At 31.0% G+C, this 25,999-nt stretch overlaps 2 protein-coding genes across 10 annotated transcripts in view; one reads left to right on the top strand and one right to left on the bottom strand.

Moving 5' to 3' along the window:
* The window catches only part of Nox (NADPH oxidase), a 38,415-nt gene extending 36,861 nt beyond the window's left edge, over positions 1-1,554 (top strand). For 4 of the 6 annotated variants that reach the window (XM_076498852.1, XM_076498855.1, XM_076498850.1 and 1 more), the window contains one exon: positions 893-1,554. In XM_076498852.1, coding sequence (XP_076354967.1) covers positions 893-1,024 — 132 coding nt within the window. In that variant the 3' untranslated portion in view covers positions 1,025-1,554. Of the gene's footprint in view, positions 1-71; positions 780-892 lie in introns of those variants that run through there. The other 2 variants (XM_076498854.1, XM_076498853.1) reach the window with 2 other exon arrangements.
* A 635-nt stretch (positions 1,555-2,189) lies between these two features.
* On the bottom strand, positions 2,190-25,417 carry wap (DDB1 and CUL4 associated factor wap). Of its 4 annotated transcripts, XM_076498856.1 has the most exons (9): positions 25,158-25,300; positions 23,089-23,204; positions 21,738-21,943; positions 19,076-19,276; positions 18,563-18,676; positions 6,504-6,636; positions 5,730-5,881; positions 5,279-5,396; positions 2,190-4,336 (listed from the first exon to the last, which is right to left on the bottom strand). In XM_076498856.1, the coding sequence occupies exons 3-9, from the start codon at positions 21,888-21,890 to the stop codon at positions 4,164-4,166; spliced, it is 1,044 nt and encodes a 347-aa protein (XP_076354971.1). In that variant the 5' UTR covers positions 21,891-21,943; positions 23,089-23,204; positions 25,158-25,300; the 3' UTR covers positions 2,190-4,163. The 4 variants fall into 4 exon arrangements, with proteins under 4 accessions (XP_076354971.1, XP_076354972.1, XP_076354973.1 ...); XM_076498857.1 differs by lacking the exon at positions 23,089-23,204 and having other exon boundaries at positions 25,158-25,417; XM_076498858.1 differs by lacking the exon at positions 23,089-23,204 and having other exon boundaries at positions 24,716-25,165.
* Positions 25,418-25,999: the final 582 nt, after the last annotated feature.

Raw genomic sequence — 25,999 nt, 5'->3', positions numbered from 1 at the left:
TGAACTTACTTATTTTGAGATTTCATATCTTTTATAGATGGATTAATGTAGTTGTATTGCCTTCCTTATAGGAATCCTGCTACTATATGGATCCCTTTAGAACCAATGAAGATCCAGACAGTAGCATGGAAGAATGGAAAATGGCAGCTATACTATTAATTTAGGTTGAGCTTAGTACAGTAACAACTTAACATCTTGGTATTTATGTCCAAACATCATATTGGGGGCTGAAATGCTAACTTCAAGGGCAGTTTTGCTGTCTTCCCCCCACTGATGTATTGTATTCTTTTTTGGTCTTTCAAAGACAGAAAAAATGGTAAAGATGTGAGAGATTTTGGACTAGAGCATCCACATCTGCTCCTTTTTTTTCTTCTGGCAAAGTTGATGTTAATCTGAATAAACAGTGTACACTTAATATAATTTGGGTCTTATATATATGTATATATATATTACGTATATATGCACACATATATTTCAGGGCTTTTTTTGTAATAACATAAACTTCTAATTTTGAAAAGTATAAAAGGTACTGAGGTACCAATTAAAGAAATATCCAACCAAACAAGCACTAAAATGAGCTTCAGAAGTTTTTGTGTTTTTTTTGCAATCATTTACTTAGAAAGAGTAGAAATTTAAATTATTTTGAATGCAAACATCACTTTAAATTCAGTTTGTTACAAATAATGCATTTCATTAAAATTATTACACCTATTTTCTTGCAAAAAAGTAAAATCTTTGTGATTAATTTGATTTGCACTCATTTACTAGTCTTTAAAAATAGTAAAACTACTTTGCAATAAAATATATTATAAATTTAATTTCCATAATAGAGGTAATGTACCATAATCTTAAACATTATAAATGTTCTGCAGATTTGTTTTACCTTTAACAGGTTTTTCGAAGTGTTGCTGAACAACATAAAGGAAGAGTAACAGTGTTTTTCTGTGGACCTCCTCAGCTTGCAAGAACTCTTCACACTAAGTGTAACAAGTATGGATTCACGTTCCGAAAAGAAGTTTTTTAAAATTTAAAATGAATCATCAGTTGATGTCAACATTTATGTTAACAAAAACACTTTACCTTGCACAGTTTTCAGTGCCCTCTCACAACCTGGGAAAATAACTGTACTAGATAGAACTAAACCTATCAAGCATGGCACTCTTTAACAGTGACACCATAAACCAGCTGCTAAACAAAGAGATAGAGAGAAAAATCGTTGCAATCGTTCTTTTGTCTCTAACTTCACTGCTTAGTAACATCAGATTTCATACCTTCATGGAGTCAATACTTGCTAAATACAACATTTAGCAGGGATTTCATTTATATACAGCAAATTTTATATGTACAAACACCCACATACCCATGTGTAAGTCCACTGTTTGTCAGTTTTAAGCATCCTTGTTGCAAAGATTTGCATTTTGACATTAATTATATTTAAACTCAGTATTCACTCATCCTATGACAATGTAAATTTTAGAAATTAATTCCTTCTGATAGTGATCAAAACTTGGAGTACTTGAGATTATGTTACAATAAAGATGTTGAAAACATTCACTTCAAGTTTACATCTACTCATTTCTTATCTCATTGCCTTATATTGTGTATATAGATGTTTGCCTCAAAAGATAATGATTTTTGTGTCTCAACATCACTAAACAGTGATATTAACCTTTGTATACATTTTGGTGAAAAACACTTTATTACAATTACTGATTTTTAGTTGTATGTCCCTTCAGTTTTAAGAGTTAAATTATTTTACAACACAAACAAATTACAAAAATCTAGGGTAAAAAAACAAATATAAACCTCTTGTGCATATTACACAAGTCTAAGTCTACAATAACACCTACTAATATCCATAGTATACCCTAGATCTCCAAGACAAAATGCCCTTTAGTGAATCAATTCAAAATGCTTCTTTTGATAAAGTGACACCTTGAATATTACAATGAAAACATCAATCTGAAATTAAACAGAAAATTTCTAAAAATAGAAAAGCAAATGAATGCCATTTTCTTAACTGTGTTAAGTAACTGCTAATCAAGATTTATATTCATTGTTGCCATGAATACAAAAGAAAAATAAGTAACAGAAAACCATATGAAACTGTAATTCACCTTTCTATCATTGCACAATCATTAACAAACAAAATACATGAGTGACAAACAAGGACATACCACAGTAAACAGTTGGGTGAAAAAACAATTTTATTTAACTCACAACGAAAACATGTAAATGTACAACATGCTACTTCAAGTGGTTAACACCCAAATGACTCACAAAATTAAAAACAAGTTTATACCATTATATCCTGTTTCCTTTTTTAATTACATCTTAACTGTTACACTGTTTTCTGTATAGATGTTCAAAATTGCTTTGCTTTAAAAATTGTTTTCCTAGTTGTATAGCAGTCAATATAAATTGACTATATTTATTAGGACAAATTCCTAAGAAAAGTCCTATTAAAAACGATCCCTGAGTTCAAATTAATCAAAACATAAAGAACAGTAAATTGATTTTTAAATGTTCTTCACTTATATTTATTACTTATTTGATCTTAAGAATTATGTATTGTGTAATATTCTTTCAGTGGTAACTACATATTCATAATTTCTTTTCCTATTCAAATTAGCTATCCAAAATGCTAATAAAGAGCTTCATACTTTCTTTAAGTAGAGTACTTCTAAATTAAAAGTGTGTAATGCAAGCAAACATGTATAACTTCAAATCTAAACTGCTATCTTATTAATATGACATAAATCAAACAGTTTGTGTAGCCTAAACTATAATTAACATTACAAATATATTTCTCTAAAACACCATATTCTATCCATGTAATAAGATTACACTAAGTGAATGGTACTGAACAATTCATGGAAAGGAACTTGTATTTAAATATGTTAAAACAAATATATGTATAGACTAGTACAATATGTAATTTTCTGTTTGTTTTTTAATCACTGTATTTAAATAGTAAATATTTTAAATAATTGTTGCCTTCACAAACATGCACTATGGTTATTACAATTTAAAATGAAATACCTAGATATTAATTTATCAGACCAGCGTTTCTCAAACTGGATGAGCAGACCTCCAGGGGGCTCATGCAGATACTCCAAGGGGTTTGCAAGTCATCCAAAATTTTATAAAAGTATATTAGTAAACATGATTTACAGAATAAAAAATATTTTTCACAAACCTGAATTTATAAAAAATTAGAACATTTAATTTTTGAATACAGATTTTCATGTGCCCAGAATCTTTTTTTTTTCAAAACAAAAAAACACTGATAGGTTTGTATATCCATGAAAAAATTCTTACTTAAAAAGGATTCTTGGGTTAATATAACTTGAGATCTGCTGCACTAGACCATAAGTATTCTATTTTCTTTGACACTAGTATAACTCAAAATGTTTGGATTAAAAAAAAGCCATACACTTTTGAAAAATATTTTTTTTCACATTTACCAAAAATATTCAAAATTCAGTTTTTAATTTTTAAATGTACATTATGAATTGAATAAACTACTACTTTACAGTACTGCTTGTGTGTGTGTGTGCACTTTATTTCATTCCAGATGATCAATGAAAAACAAATTAAAAAACATACTTCCTAAAATGTTTAAATATTAAAAAATGTATGACTCCTACAGTACAAGCCATCATTTAATATAACTACATTGATACAAGTGTATCTAGTTAACAACAAAGAAACCTGAATTTTGTCAATCAAGACATTTAATTTGGACAAACATACTAACTGTACTTATAATAAAAAAATGTAAGAGTAATGAGAAATTTACAAAACGTTTATGATAAATACAACAAAATGACATGAGAAAATTTGAAAGATCAGAGACAAAAAGAATAATTTAAATAGAAGTTAATATAACAATAAAACTGGATATAACCAAAACTACTTAACAGAAACCCATCACTTTATTCTGATATTAAAAACTACTTTACTTTTTCTCACTTTTCTACAACTTCACTTTAGGATGTGTTTTCTAATTCTGAATATAAGCCGAGAAGATTAACATGAAAGAAACAGAAAAGGCTCGTATGAGATTTTAATCTCATTAGAAAAGTCACAAATATGATAATGATTATGTTCCCACCCACCATTAAAATGTTCTGAATAAAATCCATCTGACTGCAAAATGTTTAAACTCTTAAGATTTCCAAACAGTTATTATAACAGATTGCAATCCAGTCTGGTTGAGTGGATGCCCATTGGATCTGATTGATTTCTCCTTCTGCTGTGTATGCTAATATGGGATCTTCAATAGCTCTTGGCATCTGCTGGATGTCCCAGATAAGAGCCTGATGGTCATCAGCTAAAAGAAGTAGCAACAAATATTGTCGAGAAAATTGCAGAACACAAACCAACATAATTCATATTGAAAAGTTTAAGGCATACTTTAAATACATTACTTATCCAGAAATGATTAGTTTTATAACTCTTATGTCTTATTATGTATGCTTCTTCAAGATAGCATAAATGTTTAACATGTATTTGAAAGAATTATTCTATGAAATCTTGATATATTAGTTTTATCCGTCAACTACGTACCTTAATACAGTCAGTAACAACTAATTTTGTGTAGTTCTGAAAATGTTTGGGATTAACAAGAGAAATGAATAATTTCCTGCCCAGAAATTTCAAACATTGAAAATAAATAATAGCAGAACGAGCATCACATTACAGTAATTAGCAAGGGCCATTATTAGTTTGATCATTTCATGCAATCATATCTAGTTTACAAAACCATTACACTAGTAACTAGGAAAAATGTAACTAACAAAATAAATACAGTAATGAGCTTTGTTCATAGTGCTGAAATTTCGTACACTAAATCTAATAGCTTATGTGCCTACTGTGTGATCTAAGTCCAAATATTGACATTGCATGTTCAACTTTAAGTCTGAAAACATCACAAAAGTGGAGAAAATAAGAAATAATTGTATATATTGCATTTAATTTCCTTTTTTTTATATAGTAACACATACATTTTATGATTTACTTTTAGTTAATTTGTTTTGTAAAAATATGTTTCATACATTGTTACATGCAAAGGGTGTCCTTCAATAACAAAATTAACAATCAAGAATATAATTATAAACACAGGTAACTGCATGTTCCAATAATTGTTTGGAATCTTACGCCACACAGATACACAAAAATTCTATATCATAACCAAAAGTAATACAATTCACCTCCTGTTGAGTATATATGATAATACAGTGAACTAGATGACAATACTAGAGCTTTGCTTTACCTGCAGTGCATACATGGCATGATGAATGAGGAGCCCACGCAATTCCATTGACACAAGCTCTATGGTTATTCAGTCTAGCCACTGGAGTACATGGCACACGAACATCTAAGATAATTACCTGAAAAATCAATGACAGATTCTATTTGTTTGTATTCTAATAGTCTTCAGTATCACTGATCTGTGCAATATCTGTTTAAGAGAAAATGTCACAATTTTCTTCCTGCAAACATTTAAGTTAATAAATACTTGGCAGTGATTTTTATTTAATAACTGAAGAAGTCTTATTCCACCAAATACTGAAGCATTATAAGTTATAATGTAAATTTTTGTCCACAAAAAACAGCTCCTACAACACCACACATTATAACTTTTCTTAATTTTATGTCATAGAGAATATATTGATTGAAAACCCTGAATGGCATGAAGAAAAAAAAAAGTACAACATTTCTACCTCACATGCATCCATAGCAAATGTTGCCAAATAATTGGGATCTTGTTTGTTCCAAGCTAATCTTAGAAGTGGGTGGTGTTGTCCATCTTCATATATTATGGTTGAATGCTCTAAATGTCTTAAATCAAACATCCGAACAGAACCATCAGCACCTGCCAAAAATAACAGTATATTTCAGATTAATCTCATTTTAAAATTTATACCAAGTAACATAGTACTTTAAAAGTCTTTAAAAAAAAATAACCAAAGAAACAAGAGTTATAATAGCTAAATTACAGAAGTTTATTCTATTAAAATGTTTTCATTAGCCATAATGATGTTGTTAAATCAACGAAAAGATAGAATAAGCAAGTGGGTCAACAGTTAGTATAGACCAACAGTTACTAATGGAATCCAAACAATGAAAAATATGTTTTATGTTCAAATTATCTAAACCATTTGAAAATAAGATTACAAATACCAAACAATTCTTTTTTGTTTAATTCCTTAGATACATAACATTATTTAGAGTATAAATAAGTTTTAACATGAAATACTTCTCGCATAGACACGAGAAATAATACCATTAGTACAGACTTGTGTTTATCACATAGAATTATAATTTTTTTAAGACTTGACATTTCAATTTTTTTTCAAATCTTTTACTTTTTTTTTTCACAAACACAATAATATCTATTCCTATTACTTCATATGTTCTAATATGTTAGGCTGCATTACTAGTAAGTTTAACAGACGTTAAGATCTTGTAGATAATGTTTGATTGCTGTTTCTTACCAACACTTGCAAACATGTCTCGACCACCACCAGCTCGACTGAATGCCAAGTCATATACTTCTTTATCATGGGCAATCAACTGGGTTTTAACATGACCAGATACTACATTTACACGTCCTAACACCTGGCCTGTCTATGGTCAAACAGAAGAAAAAGAAATCAATAGCTCAACTGTAATGTCAAACCAAGAACACAATATTTATTCTAACACTCTAACATTTTTTGGTTGAATACTTTTCGAATGTCAACAGCTTCCTTAAATTTTAAACCTTTCTTTTTATGAGTCAATAGAACATTTTAAAGTTTTGAAAATATTTAAAAACTTGATAATCAACACACAAACCTAAAACACTCATATCATTTTAATACATATACAATGGATTTCTCACTTGTTTTTTCCTCTAACAATACCACAGTTTTTTTGACAATAAATATATCCTCCTCAAAGATATCAACTTTATAAAAAAGAAACCTGGTTTAATTTCCAGATGTAAAATATATATTTCACTAACAGCACTATAAATTACACATTAGTTAAATTAATTTGACATCACTATCACAGATATAAGGAAACATTTAAACATTACTTTTGGGATTGTAATTTTTCTTCAACATATGAAGCACCAAGAGCAATATCTTAACTCTACAACAAGTTATTATGAACTAGTTCAAAAAAGTATGACTTTTATAAATAATAATAAATTTGGATTTGTAAAAATACAGGTAATAAACTATGAAGCAAGGACATAAGATTTCCAATCACACATATGTACTTGAAGGTTGTACTGTCTGTTAAGTCTTGTATTATGGGTATGCAAACTGAAAAATATATACTGAGATATAAATAGTGTACTTTTCACACTCTTACATTTCAGCTTGCTTTTGTGTCAGAACATTAAAGAAACAAATGCAAAAGGCATAAGACTACTTCATAGCATATTGTTCTTTAACCTAACAAACCACCAAGTTTTTATTTGAAAGTGAATTTTACAGTGTATCCACAGAAGGATATCATATGTATATATGCACACACACACACATAAACATATATTTATTTATTTTTTTCAAGAACTAGTTTTGTCTAGTCATGAGCCAATCCTTTTCAAAAATACATCAGAAGTAACAACTGTCTAATGAAGGTGTTAAATACATCTGTTTCAAACACTTTGTATTTTCAGGAATATGCAAATGTTTATTATTAATTATTAAGAATTAAAACTGGATAAAATTAAACCTATGAAAGTGTGTAAAATCAATAGTTGTGCTACACTTCATACTAATATTAACTTTAATGGTGAAGTTATCATGTTAATAAATTGGTGACCCCACTTCAGGTAAGTTAACTAAGATTTTAAGACAAAAATGAGTTATTTATATAGGAGAGGCTAAATTTGAAAAATTGATTTTTAAAGTATTGAAAATGCTCTTTAAGGATCAGTGCTACCTTACTGACAGAAATTCTTATTTTCATCTTATAGTTTTCATATTTTACTTTATAGAATCTCCTGAATGAAAATGAAAGGGTTTTTCAATAAAACTTTAGACTTCATCTTTTATGTTCTCCACCTCCACCTTAACACGAAATGTAGTAAAATGTACAGTGAAATGAAAACTTGAAAAAATATGAATAACTCTTTTTCTTCTTCTCTGAATGCATAATTGTTTCAAGACTTTAAAATTACTTGTCTTCCCAAGTTTAACAGTTAACTTTCATGGTTTTGTTGCCAGACTTTGTACTGAGGTAGGAATTTATTCCTCCATGAAAAAAAAGAGATAAATCATGGTAAAACCCTTGGCATGTTTTCTGTGAAGGTCAAGAATAGAATACATGATCTATGTGATTTCTGTAATATTAAGACAAAACTGTGCTAAGACTTACTTTTTTGTCCCTACTAACCTGGTTCTTTAAGTTGTAATTCATGTGGCTTTCAAACACTCATTTTAAAATATAAAAACAGATTACTCACTAGAAGAGGATGTCCCAGAATTACTGTACTCACCTGGCTTTTTCATTAAATTATAAATAGGATCCAATAATTCTTTTATCTGAGTAAAGTATAATAAAAGACTTTACAACAAAAATACATACAATAAACTGTGTATGTATGACCACAAGAAATAAATAACTGTAGTAAGTTTTAAGTATAAGAGAATCTTCTCTTCCTATTGGTTATAAATATATCAATCAGTCACATGCTGGCAATTATTAACTAATTTTGAGAGAGGTATGAGAGAGTTCTCTGGTGAGATTGAAACATTTAACGATATATCAGCAAATCAAGAAGGTAGAAAAGTCAAATTTTATGTGTCTAATTAATTGAAAACTGTAAAAGTCTATTATTGAAGTTATTCAGACACAAAGAAGAAGTACAGACACATCACTTGACACAGAAAATTGAAGACTGAGAATTTTTATTAATATTCCATTTTAAAATGAAGAAATTAAAATGTACAACATATATAAATATCTGAATTATAAAGTTTACTACAGTTTTATGCTAAATTTACTAGCATACACTGATAATTAAAATATTTAATTATATTCTAAATATAACTCTGTAAACATTTGTGGCATATGCACTTAAATCCAGCTATGCTTATAATGTTAAATGAGGTTTGGCTAAAGGAAGTGACATTACAAAAAATGAAACCTACAATGTTTTCCATAGAAACAGAAAAACTTGCAAAATTAACATTTTCCTTAACAGCAAATGTACTTCTGAGAGCCACTTATCTCTTCACATAGAACCTATTTTTTATGCAATCACCTATGAAATTTTGTGCATACCACTAGTCTTAAGCTATCTCCCACCTGAGACATATATTTTAACATAAGCTCTGCCAGAATGTAATGTAACCATCATATGATAATATATGAAGATATGCAGAAAGGTAAAGTATCTATTGGAAATAAATTTTCAAGTAAATACTATCTTGCAAAAAAATATCCTTACCTCTTTCAAAATAGTATCTAGAATTTCATACTGGTGTAGTAGAGGGGCAAGTGCAATTGCAAAAGCACAGCTGAGGAAACTGAAGGTGAAAAGCTTGTGCAATGTGACATCCCACAATGGGGGCTTACTAGACGAGCAACACTTGTGGGAGATTGCATTCATTTCATAAATATTGTACTGTCTTTTACCAGATGGAAGTGTGAAAGGAGAAAGGTTAAAAAAAAAGTTAATGACTCACAGGGATGGGAAGAAAAGTGAATGATTAACTGAACATTTCCACACAACTAGTTTAGTATATGTTCATAGATTACTGTAACATGGACAATGATCCCTTCCAGTTATAAGAAGAGAATGCTTTGCCCCATTTGACTGGCCATACCACTGTAAAATTGACATATTATATAAGAGGGGGTAACCTGCACTACTTCCTTCCACCTCTTGTTGTCCACTTGAACTCCATCCAAAAAGATTGTATAACTGATAAAAAATTCTCAAAGTCAACCACCCCAGGAGCTAAAAACTAAAAGTGGCAAGGGTCTTCCATGCTCCACATAAAATATGAAAAAGAGAGGAATTTGCATCAGGAAGACACTGGAGAGGTGCCTACAACCAATTACATCTAACCACTGCAGAGATCTTTTACCAGAAAATGTATAACAAGTAACCATAAAATCTAATTTGGAAAACTGGCATAGTTAAGCTATGAAAGCGGAAAACACTTCCCAGGGCCGGCTTTTGTATGTTAGTCAATGAAAGGTACAGACTGGAATAGACAATGAAATATATAAGTATATCACCTTAAAGATCCTGCATAAAATCCTCATCTCAACAGCTGGCACATCTGAAGCATGGGTAGATGGGTTTAGTGCTTTACATTACCTCTGACTCAGTGTGGATTCAGAGAAGTGAGTATACCCTGTGAGGCAACACTTACCACTGAGTGGGTTCTAAGACATGAATTGTAAAAGGGTAGAAATGAGTAAAAAATAAAAAGTCATTTATGCATCAAACAATGAGTAGAATGGAAAATAAATGGCAAATTCCTGAAGGAGACAAAACTACCATATGAAGATGAAGGTACTGAATGTAGTCTACACTCAAGTTTGGAGGATCTTGTACAAGTGTCACCAAAGCTGCAAAGCCTGTATGAATTAAGTGGTGGATTTGATATAATGAGACATGAACTAGGCTGCAAGCATCTCCATTCACAGAGGAAAAGATGATCTGGATGAGTGGACAAATCCACCTAGTAAGCATGATAGATGAAAGATCCCTAGAATAACAAGGATCCCATGACAAGAATAAACAATTGCAGGAACCATGAAATAGAGTTATGCATGACAAGTTAAAATTGACTACTCAAACAGGATACAAAGATTATAAGAATCATTATATTCATAAAAAAAACCAAGATTTATAAAAATGTGAGAGAGATGGAATGATCTCGTTTCTGAGCTACTCAAATCATATAAAATGAACAGTTAGGGAACAAGATCTTTTGAAACAAAATAAAAAAGGCACCCAATACATAAAGATCAGATCTGTAATAACCACAAAGAGGATAAGGAAACAGGTTTTGAGAGAGAGATGATATAATGAGCATGTGGCCAAAGGTTCAAAGAGTATCTAGAACCACATTACGGTTCAGTCAGGGTGGAAAGAACAGGGGAGGAAGAGAAAGATTTGACAATCCTTGGTTAAACATCAAGGTAAAAAAGGCCTAAAGGTAGGCAACAGCAGCTAAGACATAGTTAAATGACAAATTGGATGGAAAGAAACACTGTGCAGATGGCTACCTACCATGGACAAGTCAAACTACACAAATCATATGACTTGGTGAACCCAATCAGTGAGTTCAATACGGAGCAGATCATGGGACACAGGAGGAATCCTTGGAGCAAATAAGACAGGAACAATAACATGAATGGAGGAAGTATGAGCCACATTACCTATCAAAGATTGAACTGCACAAATATCTATCCAGAACTGAAAAGGAGTATAGGTGGGAAATGAAAGATAATGGAAATAGAAGAGAAAAGAAGAGAGGTTAACATAAAAGAAATGGTAAAGGTATGGGAAATGATGGCATAAATATTGGAATGATGATGAATGCAGGCAAGTAGAAAGAGGGCTTGAGGGAAAAGAAGTACAAGAAACACACAACAATAAATTCAAATGAAGAATTGAAGAGGGCATGAAGGACAAAACTGAGATCCATTATGGCAAAAATAACATGGAGCATGGACAAGACGAAAGCAATGCAAAGAAGGGAAATAACAAGGAAGAGGAAAGCTTTACAGAAATAGGAGAATTAGTTGGAATTCTACAGGGCAGCCCTATAACTAGAAACAGTTGACCCAGAAAAACCCTGATCACATAATCAAGCAAAGAACTGGGAAAGATGAGGTACCATAAAACGAGAGGAGGAGAAGCCACAGTGAACAGATCAAGATCTGAAAGTAGACTACTGCCTTTGGTACACAGACAGATAGGAATGTTGAATGAAATGGAAAAGGAAAGATGCTACATGAAGAGTAAGTCCCCAAGTTAAGGTAAGGAACTTGGCAAAAACCACACATGAAGATTGGGTTTGGTGACATCAGAAAGGACTATATCTGATCATAGTTGTTGGAGAAAAGACTGGGATAGAGGTCAGGGCAGAGGATGTTGCTCCAGTGAGGGCCACAGCAAAGGGAACCATGCCTGATAAGGCCAATATGGAGCTAGGAGCAGTACAAATACATTACAAGTAGTAGTTTAGATAAGGGAAAAGAATATGGAGAGGAAACTGACTGCAGGGTAGACATACAGGTGAAGATTCCTCCAATCCTGGCTGAAATCACCTACATCCAGAACTGAAGGATGTGGAACCAGAGACTCAAAGAAAGGAGTTTTGACATTCCAGTAAGTGACAAACACATCTATATGTAGTATTCCCAGTTGAGAATATATCCACCAAAATATATGGGGTGAATCTGGTTGAATTGAGCTTCATAACAGCAAGAGCGTAACATGTTAATGTCACTATGTAGTGATCATGGTCCCAATTAAGAGGATCCAGGGTCTGAAAACAGAGATGTGAATCTGGTTTCCTCTTGCTTTGTGATATAGTCAATGACAGTAAAATAGTATGAATGAACCATAACCACCTGCCCCTCAGTAATAGGAGAAAACCTCATCGTGGTTAATTCCCTATCAAGTCCTCAACCAAGGTTGGCCCTGATCCCAGGGTAAAGAGGAAAGGATAGTTCATGGGATTGTGGGAGAAATTTCATGATCAAGAAGTGTCCACTGAAGGGAATGCATGTGAGATCGACCCAAGGGAGTGACAGCTTCCAAGGACGTTCATTTCCTAAAAGAGAGAGAGAACCCCTCACACAGTGAGAAAAGAAGGTAGGGCCACTGAGACTAACCATTTCATTGAAGAAAAAATTCCCAATGGAATAAGGTATTGAGTGAGGTAAAAAATGGACTTCTCCTACTGGATCAGAAAACCCCACCCAATTAGTATCTCAAAGAAGTTAGTAGATGTGACTGACTGGCTGGGTATGGGAAGAAGTGAGCAAGGACCGGCTGTCCCTGAAAAGGAGAGTCTGTAGACCCAATGAGTGAAAGTAATGGGCAAAAGAGTGTATCACACAACAAAACACATGGAGCTGAAAAAAGACTGAATGACAGTATCCTGAACTAGAAGAGAAGACCTCTGTGAACAAACTAAAGAAAATGACTTGATATTGGAGTGGATGAAATATAAAAATAAGCATCCATCAGAACAATTTGGTAATCCAGAGTTCCATGGGGGAAAAAACCATGGTGAGAGGTAGGAGTCCATAAATACCTCAGGTTATTTGCGTCACAGACATAAGTAGGTGGATATAAGGGAGTGTTTCCAGAAATAGAAAGATGAGTGGAGCCAGTATGTTTGATTCAGTGCATAAGTGATATCTCATTGAATAGAAAATTATAAGAGGTACTTATTTGATATTCCAGCTTGTCAATATCAGTAATTTGAGTTCCTAATTTGTAAGAAACTATAGACTTTGTATTTGGACATCACAAACATCTAATTTGAGTTAATGCTGCATTCTGTGTGCCATGTAACACACACACAAAAATCAATACATAGGATTTATTTTTTTAATATTTACTTTTAACCCCTTCATAACAGGTCACAGGTCAAAAGCCATGTCATCACATTTGTTGACTTGCATTCAAAATTTTATTGAACAGCTATTTTATAAATTTATGTCAACAAGTTTGGAATCAAATTGCAGATTATAATTTAAAGTTCAATATTATATATTAATTTCTTAATTTAAAAGTAAATATTAAAAGAACACATCCAAATATAGATTTTAGTGAGTTACATGGTATGTTGAATGCAACACTGTTTAAAATTAGATGTTTATGACATCAAAATACTAAGTCTATAGTTTTATACAAATTCGGAACTCAAATTACTAATACCATCAAGCTATAATACAAAATACGAACCTCATATCTTTTTATTTTGCTGAGATATAGCTTGTGTACTAAATCAAATGCAGTAGCCCCATTCACTTATTTCCAGTTTTTGGAAATGGTCCCTTACATACACTTACTTCAATATATTACATATGAATAACCAATCAACAGCTTAGAATCTTTGAAAAGGCTTTCACGTTCTTTTGATCCAAGATTTCAATGAGGTAGATTAGGGCTTTAGTCTGCTCAAACTTCATATTTTTTAAAATCTAAATATATCTTAGTTACTAAGCTTGATAAATTACAGTAAAACTCTATGATATTAGTGTAGTTATTTATGACTTCTTTTGTTATTCAACTGTATATATAAAACCTAAAAAAAAATTTTGTTTGATTTCCTCCACATGCAAAATTTCAAAAGGCTTAGTAACCTAATTCCAGCAACAACCAAGCATAAAGATCACAGTGAGAAGAGATAATTGTTTGCTTCACTTCTTGATTTATTTTTTATATTTTAAAAAATTTAAGTGTGATAATTCATTTCTAAATAGTCATAATCTATATACATATATATAATGTATAATAATTAAAATGTATATTACAAAATACTACTCCACTAAAACACAGCTAAGATAGGGAAGACTGAAGGTCAGATTTATATCACTGGATATGTGGCCCAGGTGCACGTGCACTGCATCAATGCAAGTTATGTAATGTTAATTAGGCATGACTGGAAGATCAATATAATAAAAAATAATAAATATATATGTCCATATATAGTGTTATGAGACTTAAAGCTACTTAGACATAACATTTGTATTTTGTTATAATATGTAGTCATTCTAGCACAAAAAAAGCATAATTTATTTTTGTTTCCTATTTATTTTATATGATGCTTACAAGGTTGATCAAGTGACAGACCCCACATAGTGAGAGTATAGAAAATAACAAAATATAAAGGCTTACTGAAAACTAAAGTTTGAAAAGCATTTAGGAGGTTTTAAGAGATTATGCTAATAACATTTGAGATTTTTGGGATGAATAATAGGTTTTTATAATCATAACATGAAATAACTTTGCACTCAGACTAGAAACAAAATAAACTCTATTTTCACAAACAAATCTTCAGCAAAAGTATTTCATTAACAACTTAGATTTTTGGTATACAATATACTTGTAATCTTTATTAAAAGTCTACCAAATTTTGTGAAGATACACATGCAATATCAAATGTTATAATGCAAATACCTAACATGTGCAAATGTGCAGATGAACTCATGTATATTATACCACGCCCATAGGGAAAGGGTTAAATTAAGAAATCAACTGATGAATCAAATTAAAATTTGAATTATAATCTACAATTTCGTGATGACAAGAAAACCCACTTGTAGTGAAAATTATATATTTAAATATGGTTTGAATGGGTAAAGAAGGCACTAATAGAAGAGAGAACAACATTTCGACCTTCTTCGGTCATCATCAGGTTCACAATAAACCAATACAAAGGAACACCTTTATACCTATATTAATAAATATATCCAACATCTAAGTACGCCCTCCACATTCCTACACTCAATTACACAACTGCCTTCAAACATGTGGTCAGCTACCAGTCAGTAACCCTTTCTTTCTTTATTAACCAGATGATGACTGAAGAAGGTCGAAACACTGTTCACTCCTCTATTAGTGCCTGCTCTACCCATTCCAGCCATTTTTAAATATATAATCTACAATTTGATCACAAACTTATAAAAATTCATGCATAAATAGCAGTTTGGTACAATTTTGAATGTGAGTCAACAAACACAATGTGATACTGCCTTTGACCAGTGACCCACTGTGATAGGGTTAACAATAGCAACATGTGGCTCAAACCTAATCCACAATTACATGCAACTAATAGTAAAGAAGAAGGAACTTTACAAACTAACTAACATAAACAATGAATGTAAAAGTAAAAAAGAATACATAATGAACCATTATACCCACAAAAATTTCCACAATTACAATTACTCAACCAGTAACTATCATTCAAAATCCATGAATATACCAAAAATTAAACAAAAACAAACAATTAACATACTCTAAATACAAATTTAAACTAAAGTAACTTAAATGGTAAAAGAATTGTAAAAATCTAATTTATCAACTGTTGAGCAGAGAAGATGTGAAAGATCTAAATTTTCTTGTGAAGAAATCAGGTCATTATACACAAGCTCCCATAAATTCCCTAAACATGGATATACCTACCAGGAGTGAGAAATATCTGCTGGAGAACTTACCACAGATCTCATAGAAAAAAGAAAGAACACCTAACCCAGCAGATTACATAGTAATACAGTGAAAGGAGGAAGATGTAGTAGAAAGAAATTTCCATTTGGAAGTTATATCCTTCCCCAGAAAAAAAAACCATAATGTGAAAGGAAGAAATCGTTGGACAAACATAAGACAAAAACTTCAAGCAAACTAAAACTTGTACTTCCCCAGGAGACACTGACGACCCTTAGGTCTAGGGACTCATCTTGGAACCACTGTCAAATGTCACAGGAATTTCATCATCTACCATATTAACTCTTTAAATTCATGTCAACAAACAAGTAGAAACAGTGGAAACCAAAGTTGAAACTGATATAAATATTTTAGTTACATGGTGAGCAAGTTAAAGCAAACATCTACACACTAGAATGCCAATCAAAAAAGTGAAGATTGTTCTAAAACAATAGAGAAAGCTAGCTGGCACATTATGATTGGTGGAGAAAAATCATATGATCAGCACATTCTGAAATAGCACAAAACTGATGGAGTAAAAAGACTGGTATGCTGTAGCATTTTTTTTTTTGTAATGCTTAAAGAGCAGACCAAGAAGGTAGTACAGTTCCTTCATAAAGTTCCTACAACAAAAAAAACCAAGTAACTAAGAACAAGTCAGAAAACAAAATGTCAGTCAAGGTATTGTAAAATACAAACCGTAAATCTCCAGAAGAACTATCAGGATTCAAAGTGTACGGCTTCAGAGAGGAGTTGAAAAGAGGATAACAAGTGGGTAAAAGAGAATTCATGAATAGAAAAGAAGAATTTGCCATAAGCCATGGCAAAGAAATCAGGGGATTGAGAAGGACAAGGCATTTGAGAGTGTGAAGTTAAGCTGATCCAGAAACAAGCCTAGAAGAGGGAAATCAAATAATCCTCAGCCTGAGAGACAGGTAGTAAGAGATAGAAAAAATCAAAAGACAGAGATGAAATATAAATAAAAGACAAACCAGAAGAATCAAATCCACAAGGTAATTTGGACAAAGGACACTGTCCTCTGCAGGTAAAGAGGAGCCTAGCACAAATCCAAGAGGTGGAAAGAGCTGATCAAAATTACCATTCTTTTGATCAGATTCAGAAGGGGAAGGACACATTTCAGACACAAGAACAGGGAAATCAGGCAATGAAAGCATAAAAAATAGAAAACAAATAGAACAATGTCACAGAAAAAAAACACGGTCATTGTGAGCAACATCAGCAGAACCTTGGGAGGAGGTAGTAATTACTATCACTTGAGAACTGATTATTATTAAATAAACTCAAAAGACTACTTTTTCTTTTGTATGCAGTAACTGAAAAGTTAGGTAGGTTTAGATCAAATTCAAAATAAAATAAAGTGATCAAAAATTAACACTGGAATACAGGTAGTACAACTCTCACTATATTTAACATAAGACTTAGATAAATATATCTATTTACAACAGTACCAAGGGAAAGAAAATGAACTTAATTTTGAGAGTAAGTACTTTTGGAGACCTACTGTATGTGGAGGATGTGTCACCATTCTACTGGTGGAGAGATATTAATACACTGTGCACTAATATAATTGATGTTAAAAAAAATGTGTTTCAGGTGGAAAATAGTTCAAGGCTAATAGATTGCCTATAATCTCAAAGGCAGATGCCCAAGAAATAGCTACTAAGAGCAGAAAGGTAAGGATACAGTTTCAGAAGCAGAGAATTTAGGGAGTAAAGAGCTTTGTAACCAACCCACAAGTCAATCCAGAACAACAATGCACCCTTATCTGTAAAGCCTATAGTTATTAATGAGAATCCTATGACCCAAAAAACATAATCAATGTGATGTGCAAATCTTTTGCTACCAATAACAAAACAGTATACACAGAATATAATTCAAAAGTTCACAAAATTTCACTCTTACCTAAATTCAGTGAATGTAATAATTGTTTTAATGAAAGAGACAGCCAAGGCAATTAGTATTACAATAGGTATGTGATTGAATAGGATTGCTAAGTCTATTGAAGCAGATAAGGAATTTTTGTCTTTGATCTCCTTATGTACGGTACAATAGAGAAGTGGAAAGTTTATCAAGATATGTATCTTACAATGAACTTACAATCTTTCACAGAAGCTTGCTACCATGGGAAGTGCATTATCAGGCATTATCAGTATATAACAAGGCTAACAGAATGAGTATCAATGACAATGCAAAATATAAATCTAAGATCTAAGAACAGAATGGAACTTGAAGCATTATTCTTACAAAGTGCAAATAATTCTGAATTCAAGCATTTCTTCTATTATCATCAACTCTATACTCCAAACTGTATAATGTATATTATTATAAAAATTACTATCATTTGCTTACCTCCAAACCCCAAATTGTACATGTTGTATCAATGCTAGATGTTCCCAGAAGATTTGGGTCAACTTCATTCCAGTCAAATGACGTTAAAGGTGCACAAAAATCTGAGTTTTTATTCTATTAGTTGGACAAAATGTAAAGTAATTTTAGATAATACAAAAAACGAAAATAACAGATGTACTTTAGATGTATGTTCATTCAAGCTTTATTTTAATTAATAAATATTTTCTATCACTGTGTGAAACCTAAAATAAAGGAAGAATATACATTAGTAAGATCAGGGTCTACATTTTTAACCTTAATCAGAAGATTTTTAATGCAGAATAATCTACTGACATCACATATATACACACACACTGTTTCAGCAGAAAAAAATACAGATGTTTAGAAATTTAATACATAAAGTGTGTTTATTACTTTCAAAAGTAACTTGATCTATAAAGGATTTAACAATTTAATATAAAATTTGTAGACTGATCACATCACTGAACTGTGTGAGGTTTAAACAAGTCTTACATTGTTCAACAAACATTCAAGTCTTGTTTCAGAATCACCAGCTCTCCACACTCTCAGGTAATCACCACTGGTTGCAAGAAGATCTGGATAAATTCCTTTACCATCAGGAATCCACATTATTTTAGTAGTTGGATAGGGATGATCAAAGGTACTCTTGGCTGTGAATTCTGAAGTGTCCTCATCAAGAGAAACTACCTGGACCTTGTAATTGTAAAAATTGGAATCACAAATAGATTCTTTTGGGGCTGATTAATGTTAAGAGTTGAATTTAAATTCACATTTGGGATTAATTTTACAATTTTTAATATATTAATAAATCTATATACAATATCATTCAGTGTCTGTGTGTCACATAACTTCTCCTAAACAACAGCTGCAGTGACTTTAAATAATACCAAACGAACTGTCTCAGTCTTAAGGTCTGAACAATTATAACGTTTCTTACCCCACCCTTTACAGAACCCAAGGATTTCCCAAAACGTCTTTCTCCTAAATTGTTAAACTCACCAACTTCTAAATGCCAAATAAACTGACTCAGCTTTGAGGTTTGTGTAAAGGAAAACTTTTCACCCAAATCCATAGCAAACCTGCGTATTTTACAAAAACACCCTTATAGGGATCCTCTGAAAGTAGATCCCAAATTGGGTAATGATTTATATTAAAACACATAAATCAGTGGGCCTAAGAATTACCATTCATAACTTGGTTAAAGAAATTAAACTTGCATTATAGTGGTAATGTTCATTAAACATTAAATTTGTATTATAGAAGTCACGTATATGTGAGCCATAGGCCCAGGAGTTCACTAATGAGTTCATATTTTCTAAATATTTTCACTCTAAAAATAAGAACATATAAAAAATACAAAAAATAAATAGAACTTCAGTTCTGCCAAAACATTTCTTTAGCCTTGATATTTTCACGTTATTGAAATTACCTAACCATTAGATTTCATCATGCCCAGTTTGATTTATATAAGGCCACACTGCTTACTATTATGAGTATTTTAGTCCTACACCTTATAATAATTTATTACAAATTAACCATTATGTTTTTGGTTTTTTTACATACATCTCATATATATTGCCTTAAAACAATTAGAGAGGCATCTATAAATCATGTTCATAAACATGTCTGATATCTTGGTAAGAGGTTAAATTTTTGTACCAGTTTTCATCATCCTATCAACTTATGCTGAAATGGTTACAAGCTATTCTCTTTAGGGCCCTTTCAATTTTTTTTATTATCAACTATTTGAGAATTTTATCTATTATTTGATAATATAACACAAGAAACAAGTACTTATACATTATGGTGAGTTACACCTGTTGTATATTATAGTGATTATAATACACAAGAGTAGGTTTAACTGTACAGTTGGACAATTAACTTGATTAATTAATATAATCATGTACCTATGTACATCAATTACATCAAATAGTTTCAAATAACAAACTAACATTTTAGAGCATTACTGTTTCACACTGCTACAACTGTCTAGTAATCAAAACTACTAGAAAATCTATTAATGTTGTGAATATAATTAACAAATTAGTGTTTTTGTTGATTATTTATTTGATTAGTTTAACATGCAGTTATTTAAAATGAGTCACAAAAATAATCAACTAATTGAAATTAGTGTTTTCAATTATTATTATTTTTGATAATTCTAATAATCCAGTAATACTAATATTGCTATTTTTGATTAATTAAATTTTTTTTAGCTTAATAAATTAGTAACACAATTCACAAAAATAATCAATTAACCAATATCTGGGATAACAATTATTACTGTTTTTGAACATTCCCAGTAATCAAAATATTTCCCTGTTTGTTTGTTGTTATGCACAAAGCTGCACAATAAGCTATTTGTATTCTAACCATCGTTAATTATGAAACCAGATTCTGTAGCATTATAATTAGTGATTTTTCTTTCTTTCTTTAAACCATCTCACAACAATAGCTGACCAGCTGAATACAATAGATTAATGAGTGATTAACTGATCAGTAAACTCCACTAATTCCCTAACAGCTAAAATAATTTTCTGCTCAAACTTTTGAATTAATGAGAGAAATTACAAAATTAGTTCTTAAACAAAATAAAAACTTGAAAATCTAACTAATTTTGACATAATCTTCCCACAAGATAAGTTCACCTTTGAAAAAAGTGGATACAATGATGTTCTTTCATTTCTTCAATACTTTTGTTCAAAGATGAAAACTAAACCTCAGACCAGGGTGTGAAAACTTACACAAAGAGTAATTTAATAATTGAGGTATTAGAAAAATAAATATAAGTACAGTTTTTATTTAAGTTGCCCATTACAGAACAGAATTAAGCAATTTGACTTATTCTGCACAGCCTTCAAGTTAATATGAAAAGAAAACATATGAATTTTGAAATTTCTTTTATTGTGTGACATACCTTATTATTATATTCTTCAATAAAACTTCCAAGAGCAAGTTAAAACGTCGATCAGGAAACACTCCAGTTCCAACGACCTCATATTTATATATTTCTTTCATAAATATAAGTACAGTTTTTATTTAAGTTGCCCATTACAGAACAGAATTAAGCAATTTGACTTATTCTGCACAGCCTTCAAGTTAATATGAAAAGAAAACATATGAATTTTGAAATTTCTTTTATTGTGTGACATACCTTATTATTATATTCTTCAATAAAACTTCCAAGAGCAAGCCGAAAACGTCGATCAGGACGAACACTCCAGTTCATGCTATATACCGTCCACGGAGCCTCATATTTATATATTTCTTTCCGCTTTGGAGCACCAACTGAATGTACAGCCATCATTTGAAAACGAAATGTATTACAATTGATTTAACTAACTCAAAAGATACCTTGTTCTGAAAATAAGTAAAAGAAAAAGTAGATTAGTTATAGTCAAACCATAACATACAAATATACAGGGTGTTCAGAAAGTCACTGTGCACTTATATATTTATTAACAGACAAAACTGCACAGTGACTTTCTGAACACCCTGTATATATATATTTCCAAGCGTATTAAAAAATTAAAAATCTTAAAAGAAAGTAGAGATCTTGCTACAAAACCATGAAACAAGAATTAATAATTTTTAATATTCTTATTTGTTTACTTTTTATGTTATACCTTTATAAAGTATATATTTTTTATTTTAGAAACTACAATGATATGTAGTACTTTCTTTTGGGTTTAAAAGATATTTAAATACATACAGACATGTTCACCATTTATTTTAAAAAAAATCCCAACATATTTGTTAAAATATCAAAAGCAGATACCCACAGGCCAGTCAAATAAGCCAGAGAAATCTTGTAGTGATAGTCTAAGCCTTCTAGGGTCTAGCCTACACCAGAAATGTTAATGAAATTTCTAGCATATTACTAGTATATATGCATGTAATACATCATAATAAATACTCCGAATGGTTGGTTTTTCACATATATGTTTAATAGGGTGTTTTTCAGACCACAAATTATTTGGAATCTTTGTTGATCTCTACTAGTAAGAACTATTATATACAAGAATGTTATATGAGAAAATCAAGTAAAATGAAAAAAATTCTGGTTAAACATTTCTCAACTCACATAATGCTAACAATTTTAAATTATTTCTTATCATACCAAAGAGTAACTCTTAAAAGAAAATGACCATTTTATATGGTGACCAGTAAAATAAATAGTAAACAACATTATGGTTGACAATTTTTTTTTCATAATGGAAAGACTGAACTAATAAATTATTCTCATATGAAACTGTCATGGTTAGAATATACAATAATCTCAAAAAGTAATAAGTAGAAAAAATAATTTTGATTAGTTGATTATTTTCATAACATTTAATCATAATTTCTGGTAATTGACTATTATACAAAACTAGTTAATATAATTGAAGGTCATAGATAACACTGCACAACAAAGTTTTTGCTTCTTGAACACTATTGGGTGTTCCTTATAGATTTTTGGCTGCTGATCACAAAAATCACATCCAAATTTGCCCATCATGTACCGTTTCATCGAAATCTTCAGTTTCACCAGGACATTACTACAATGGAAAAACGATATCAAGGCAACTGGAATCCGTCAATGCTTGCTGACTACTGTTGGACACTGCAATGTGATGCACTGGACATTGAATAGAAACAAAAATCAGGAGCAAAACACTTTTAATTATGTTGAACTTAATAGCGTATTAGAAACATAAACACAATTAAATACATTATTGCCGGTAAACAGTTAACTGTCTATTTTTCTGAGTTCCTACATGATGAAGCAAAACCAAAAATGTATTTGTACATACCCACCAGGTACCTGTCACAATCAGCAAAAACTTTTCAAAACAATTGTTGTGCAGTGTAATTAATTAAATTGATTAATCAAGTTAAATATGTCCACATGTTAGAAACTTCTTATTCTAATTGTTTGAATAGAAAAAGAGTTCTGGATGTATTGTTTATACGGAGAAAAAAAGACAATAAAAGTTGTGTCTATCTTGTCCAATGCTTTAATATGAGAAAACACAAAGGACCACACACAGTGATATTGGTTAACTATTCATCAAGGTCACCCTTTGCACTCTACAACTACACAATCAAAATCACAATCCAAAGCTACACATGAACTTTTTTTTTTACATTCACATAGCTACCCAACAAAAAGTTTCAATGAATTCAAACTAACAACAAATCTATTCCAAAATTAACAACTCAGGGTAAAGGTTTTACACAGCAAGTTTAGCTATGTAAAACACCTAAAGCTTTAACTATCCAAAATAAATTAAACTTCCAAATCAGTCTTTATCATTTCACTAATCTATAGCTCAAGCTTCCAAAATTTTTTCTGTGCTTCAATCAAAACCATTCTTGTAGTTTATAAAAAAGTCTAAATCTTTTTACAAACATTTTTTTCCTAATTCAAAGACTGTAAACCAGATATCAATCTGGTAGCTTTTCTATATACCCTTTTGTCAACAAGTCCCTACTTCCCATTATAAAGTTACAAAATAGTCCAAAGAGACTTGTACTTCACAACTGAGAAAACTGAATTAGTTCAAAAATTATAGTGAACAGGAAAATAACAACCACTATTTATGTATGTGTAGAGAAATTTGATTCCTTCAATTTACAATGGATGTCTAATTAAATGATCACCCATTTCTTTAATTTTCAAATCAAATAGTCTATTTCAGTCAAGTTCAGAAAAAACCTATTAAAAAATACAATTTCCAAACAAATGTATTTTCTATAATCACCTAAATAACAGGAGAAAACACAATTCAAATCATATCACTAAATTTACTAGTACAACTGCTTAATCCTTCCATCACCAATTCCAATTTCTCTTTTGTCTCTGCTATCCTTTCAGTTATTAATCACTATTCATCCAAATTCAGCAGTTTCCCTCTTATCAGCTACAAGTTACATGAGATTCCTAGTTAATCTGTAGATGATAACAACAACTAAAGCCTATCATGTTTGTACTGTCACTTGCTATAACAGTCTTCAGCTATTCATGTCTTACTATTAAAAGATGTGTTCTTCCTGTTCCTTATCAGAAATAAACTACTTTCCAATATATTACAAAGAAAAGACTAAATTTATTTTTAAGGAAAATAATTAACATTATCAAAATTTCACCTTGTTCAACCATGAATGTTTTTCTTGAATTACTTAGCTCTAAATTCGTCTAATGAAAATTTATAAAGTTAACACGTTGAATTTATGAAGTCCTTTGTCACATTATGTATGATACAATATATATATATATATATTCAATTATTATAGTATATTCAACTTCCAATATTAAACTAAGCGACATTATCCTTAACCTAGCAGGTCTGCTCAATGTATGTGGTATCTCGCAACAGTACTCGTACTTGTCGTAGGCCTATCGATAAAGTTTGACAAGGAGTACAGCAGACTAACACTTTTATACTTTCGGTAATTTAACTGGACAGTACAATAATAAAGCAGTACTCTACGGTATCTTTTTACTTTTCTATATGCCAATGAAAATATGAGCTAGCTTTCAATGACATCTATCATAAAAAAAATTAAATTAACTGTAACGTAAGCTTACTTTGCAATGTTCTTGAAAACGCTCTAAACTTTGTTCACTGTATCATGTGAAAGGTATTTAACTTATCCAAGAGCAGACAAATGTAGTAGCAACTATGTATTTGGCCAGTCTTTTATAAAACGTATTATTATTTAGGTATTATCTAATGTCTCTCTGCTTATCTCTTGTTTTTGTTATGTTTGGTGAAGCTATCTTTTATACAGATTATTAATTCATTTTCTCCAAAATAAACATGTACACTACTTTCATGTTTTATTTTTAGCTTTATTCCTCAGAGGGCACAACCTTCCGTGTTTTTTCCGATAAATATCGAATATCTATTAATAGGTGTTTTTTTTTTAGTTTAGTAGCATTACCACAGACGTCCGTGGTTTAACCAATGAATCAAACTTTATATATATTTACAAATTCAGAACTATTATTCGGGTATATTAAGGATGCTTCTCTTTCAAAATATAAGTAGGCACTATAAATAACGTTTATAATCTACGTGAAAATATGTATTTATTTAATAAAACATCTTATTCATTGTATAAACCTGATTTATTTTTTATTTTGCGCAAAGCTACACGAGGGCTATCTTTGCTAGCCGTACCTAATTTAGAAGTATAAGACAAGAGGAAAGATAGATAGTTATCATTACCCGCCGCCAACTCCTGAACTACTCTTTTACCAACGAATAGTTGGGTTGACCATCACATTATAACGCCCCCACGGCTGAAAGAACGAGCATGTTTGGTATGACAAGGATTCGAACCTGCGATCTTCGAAAGTTAGAACGAAACAACTGGCTATTTAGCTAAACTACGGTCAATACTTAAATTTGCTGCTGATATAAAGGT

This window comes from Tachypleus tridentatus, chromosome 4, assembly GCF_004210375.1.
Source record: "Tachypleus tridentatus isolate NWPU-2018 chromosome 4, ASM421037v1, whole genome shotgun sequence".
Classification (NCBI taxonomy): domain Eukaryota; kingdom Metazoa; phylum Arthropoda; class Merostomata; order Xiphosura; family Limulidae; genus Tachypleus; species Tachypleus tridentatus.
This window is presented reverse-complemented; position numbering and strand designations above follow the sequence as displayed.

What these genes read in the sequence shown, in the direction of transcription:
- wap (XM_076498857.1), bottom strand. Translation starts at nt 21,890, where the DNA reads ATGATGGCTGTACATTCAGTTGGTGCTCCAAAGCGGAAAGAAATATAT. An exon ending in TTGAATGTTTGTTGAACAAT is followed by an intron (nt 18,677 to 19,075) that starts GTAAGACTTGTT and finishes TCCAACTAATAG; the next exon opens with AATAAAAACTCAGATTTTTG. An exon ending in GTACAATTTGGGGTTTGGAG is followed by an intron (nt 6,637 to 18,562) that starts GTAAGCAAATGA and finishes GTTTGACCATAG; the next exon opens with ACAGGCCAGGTGTTAGGACG.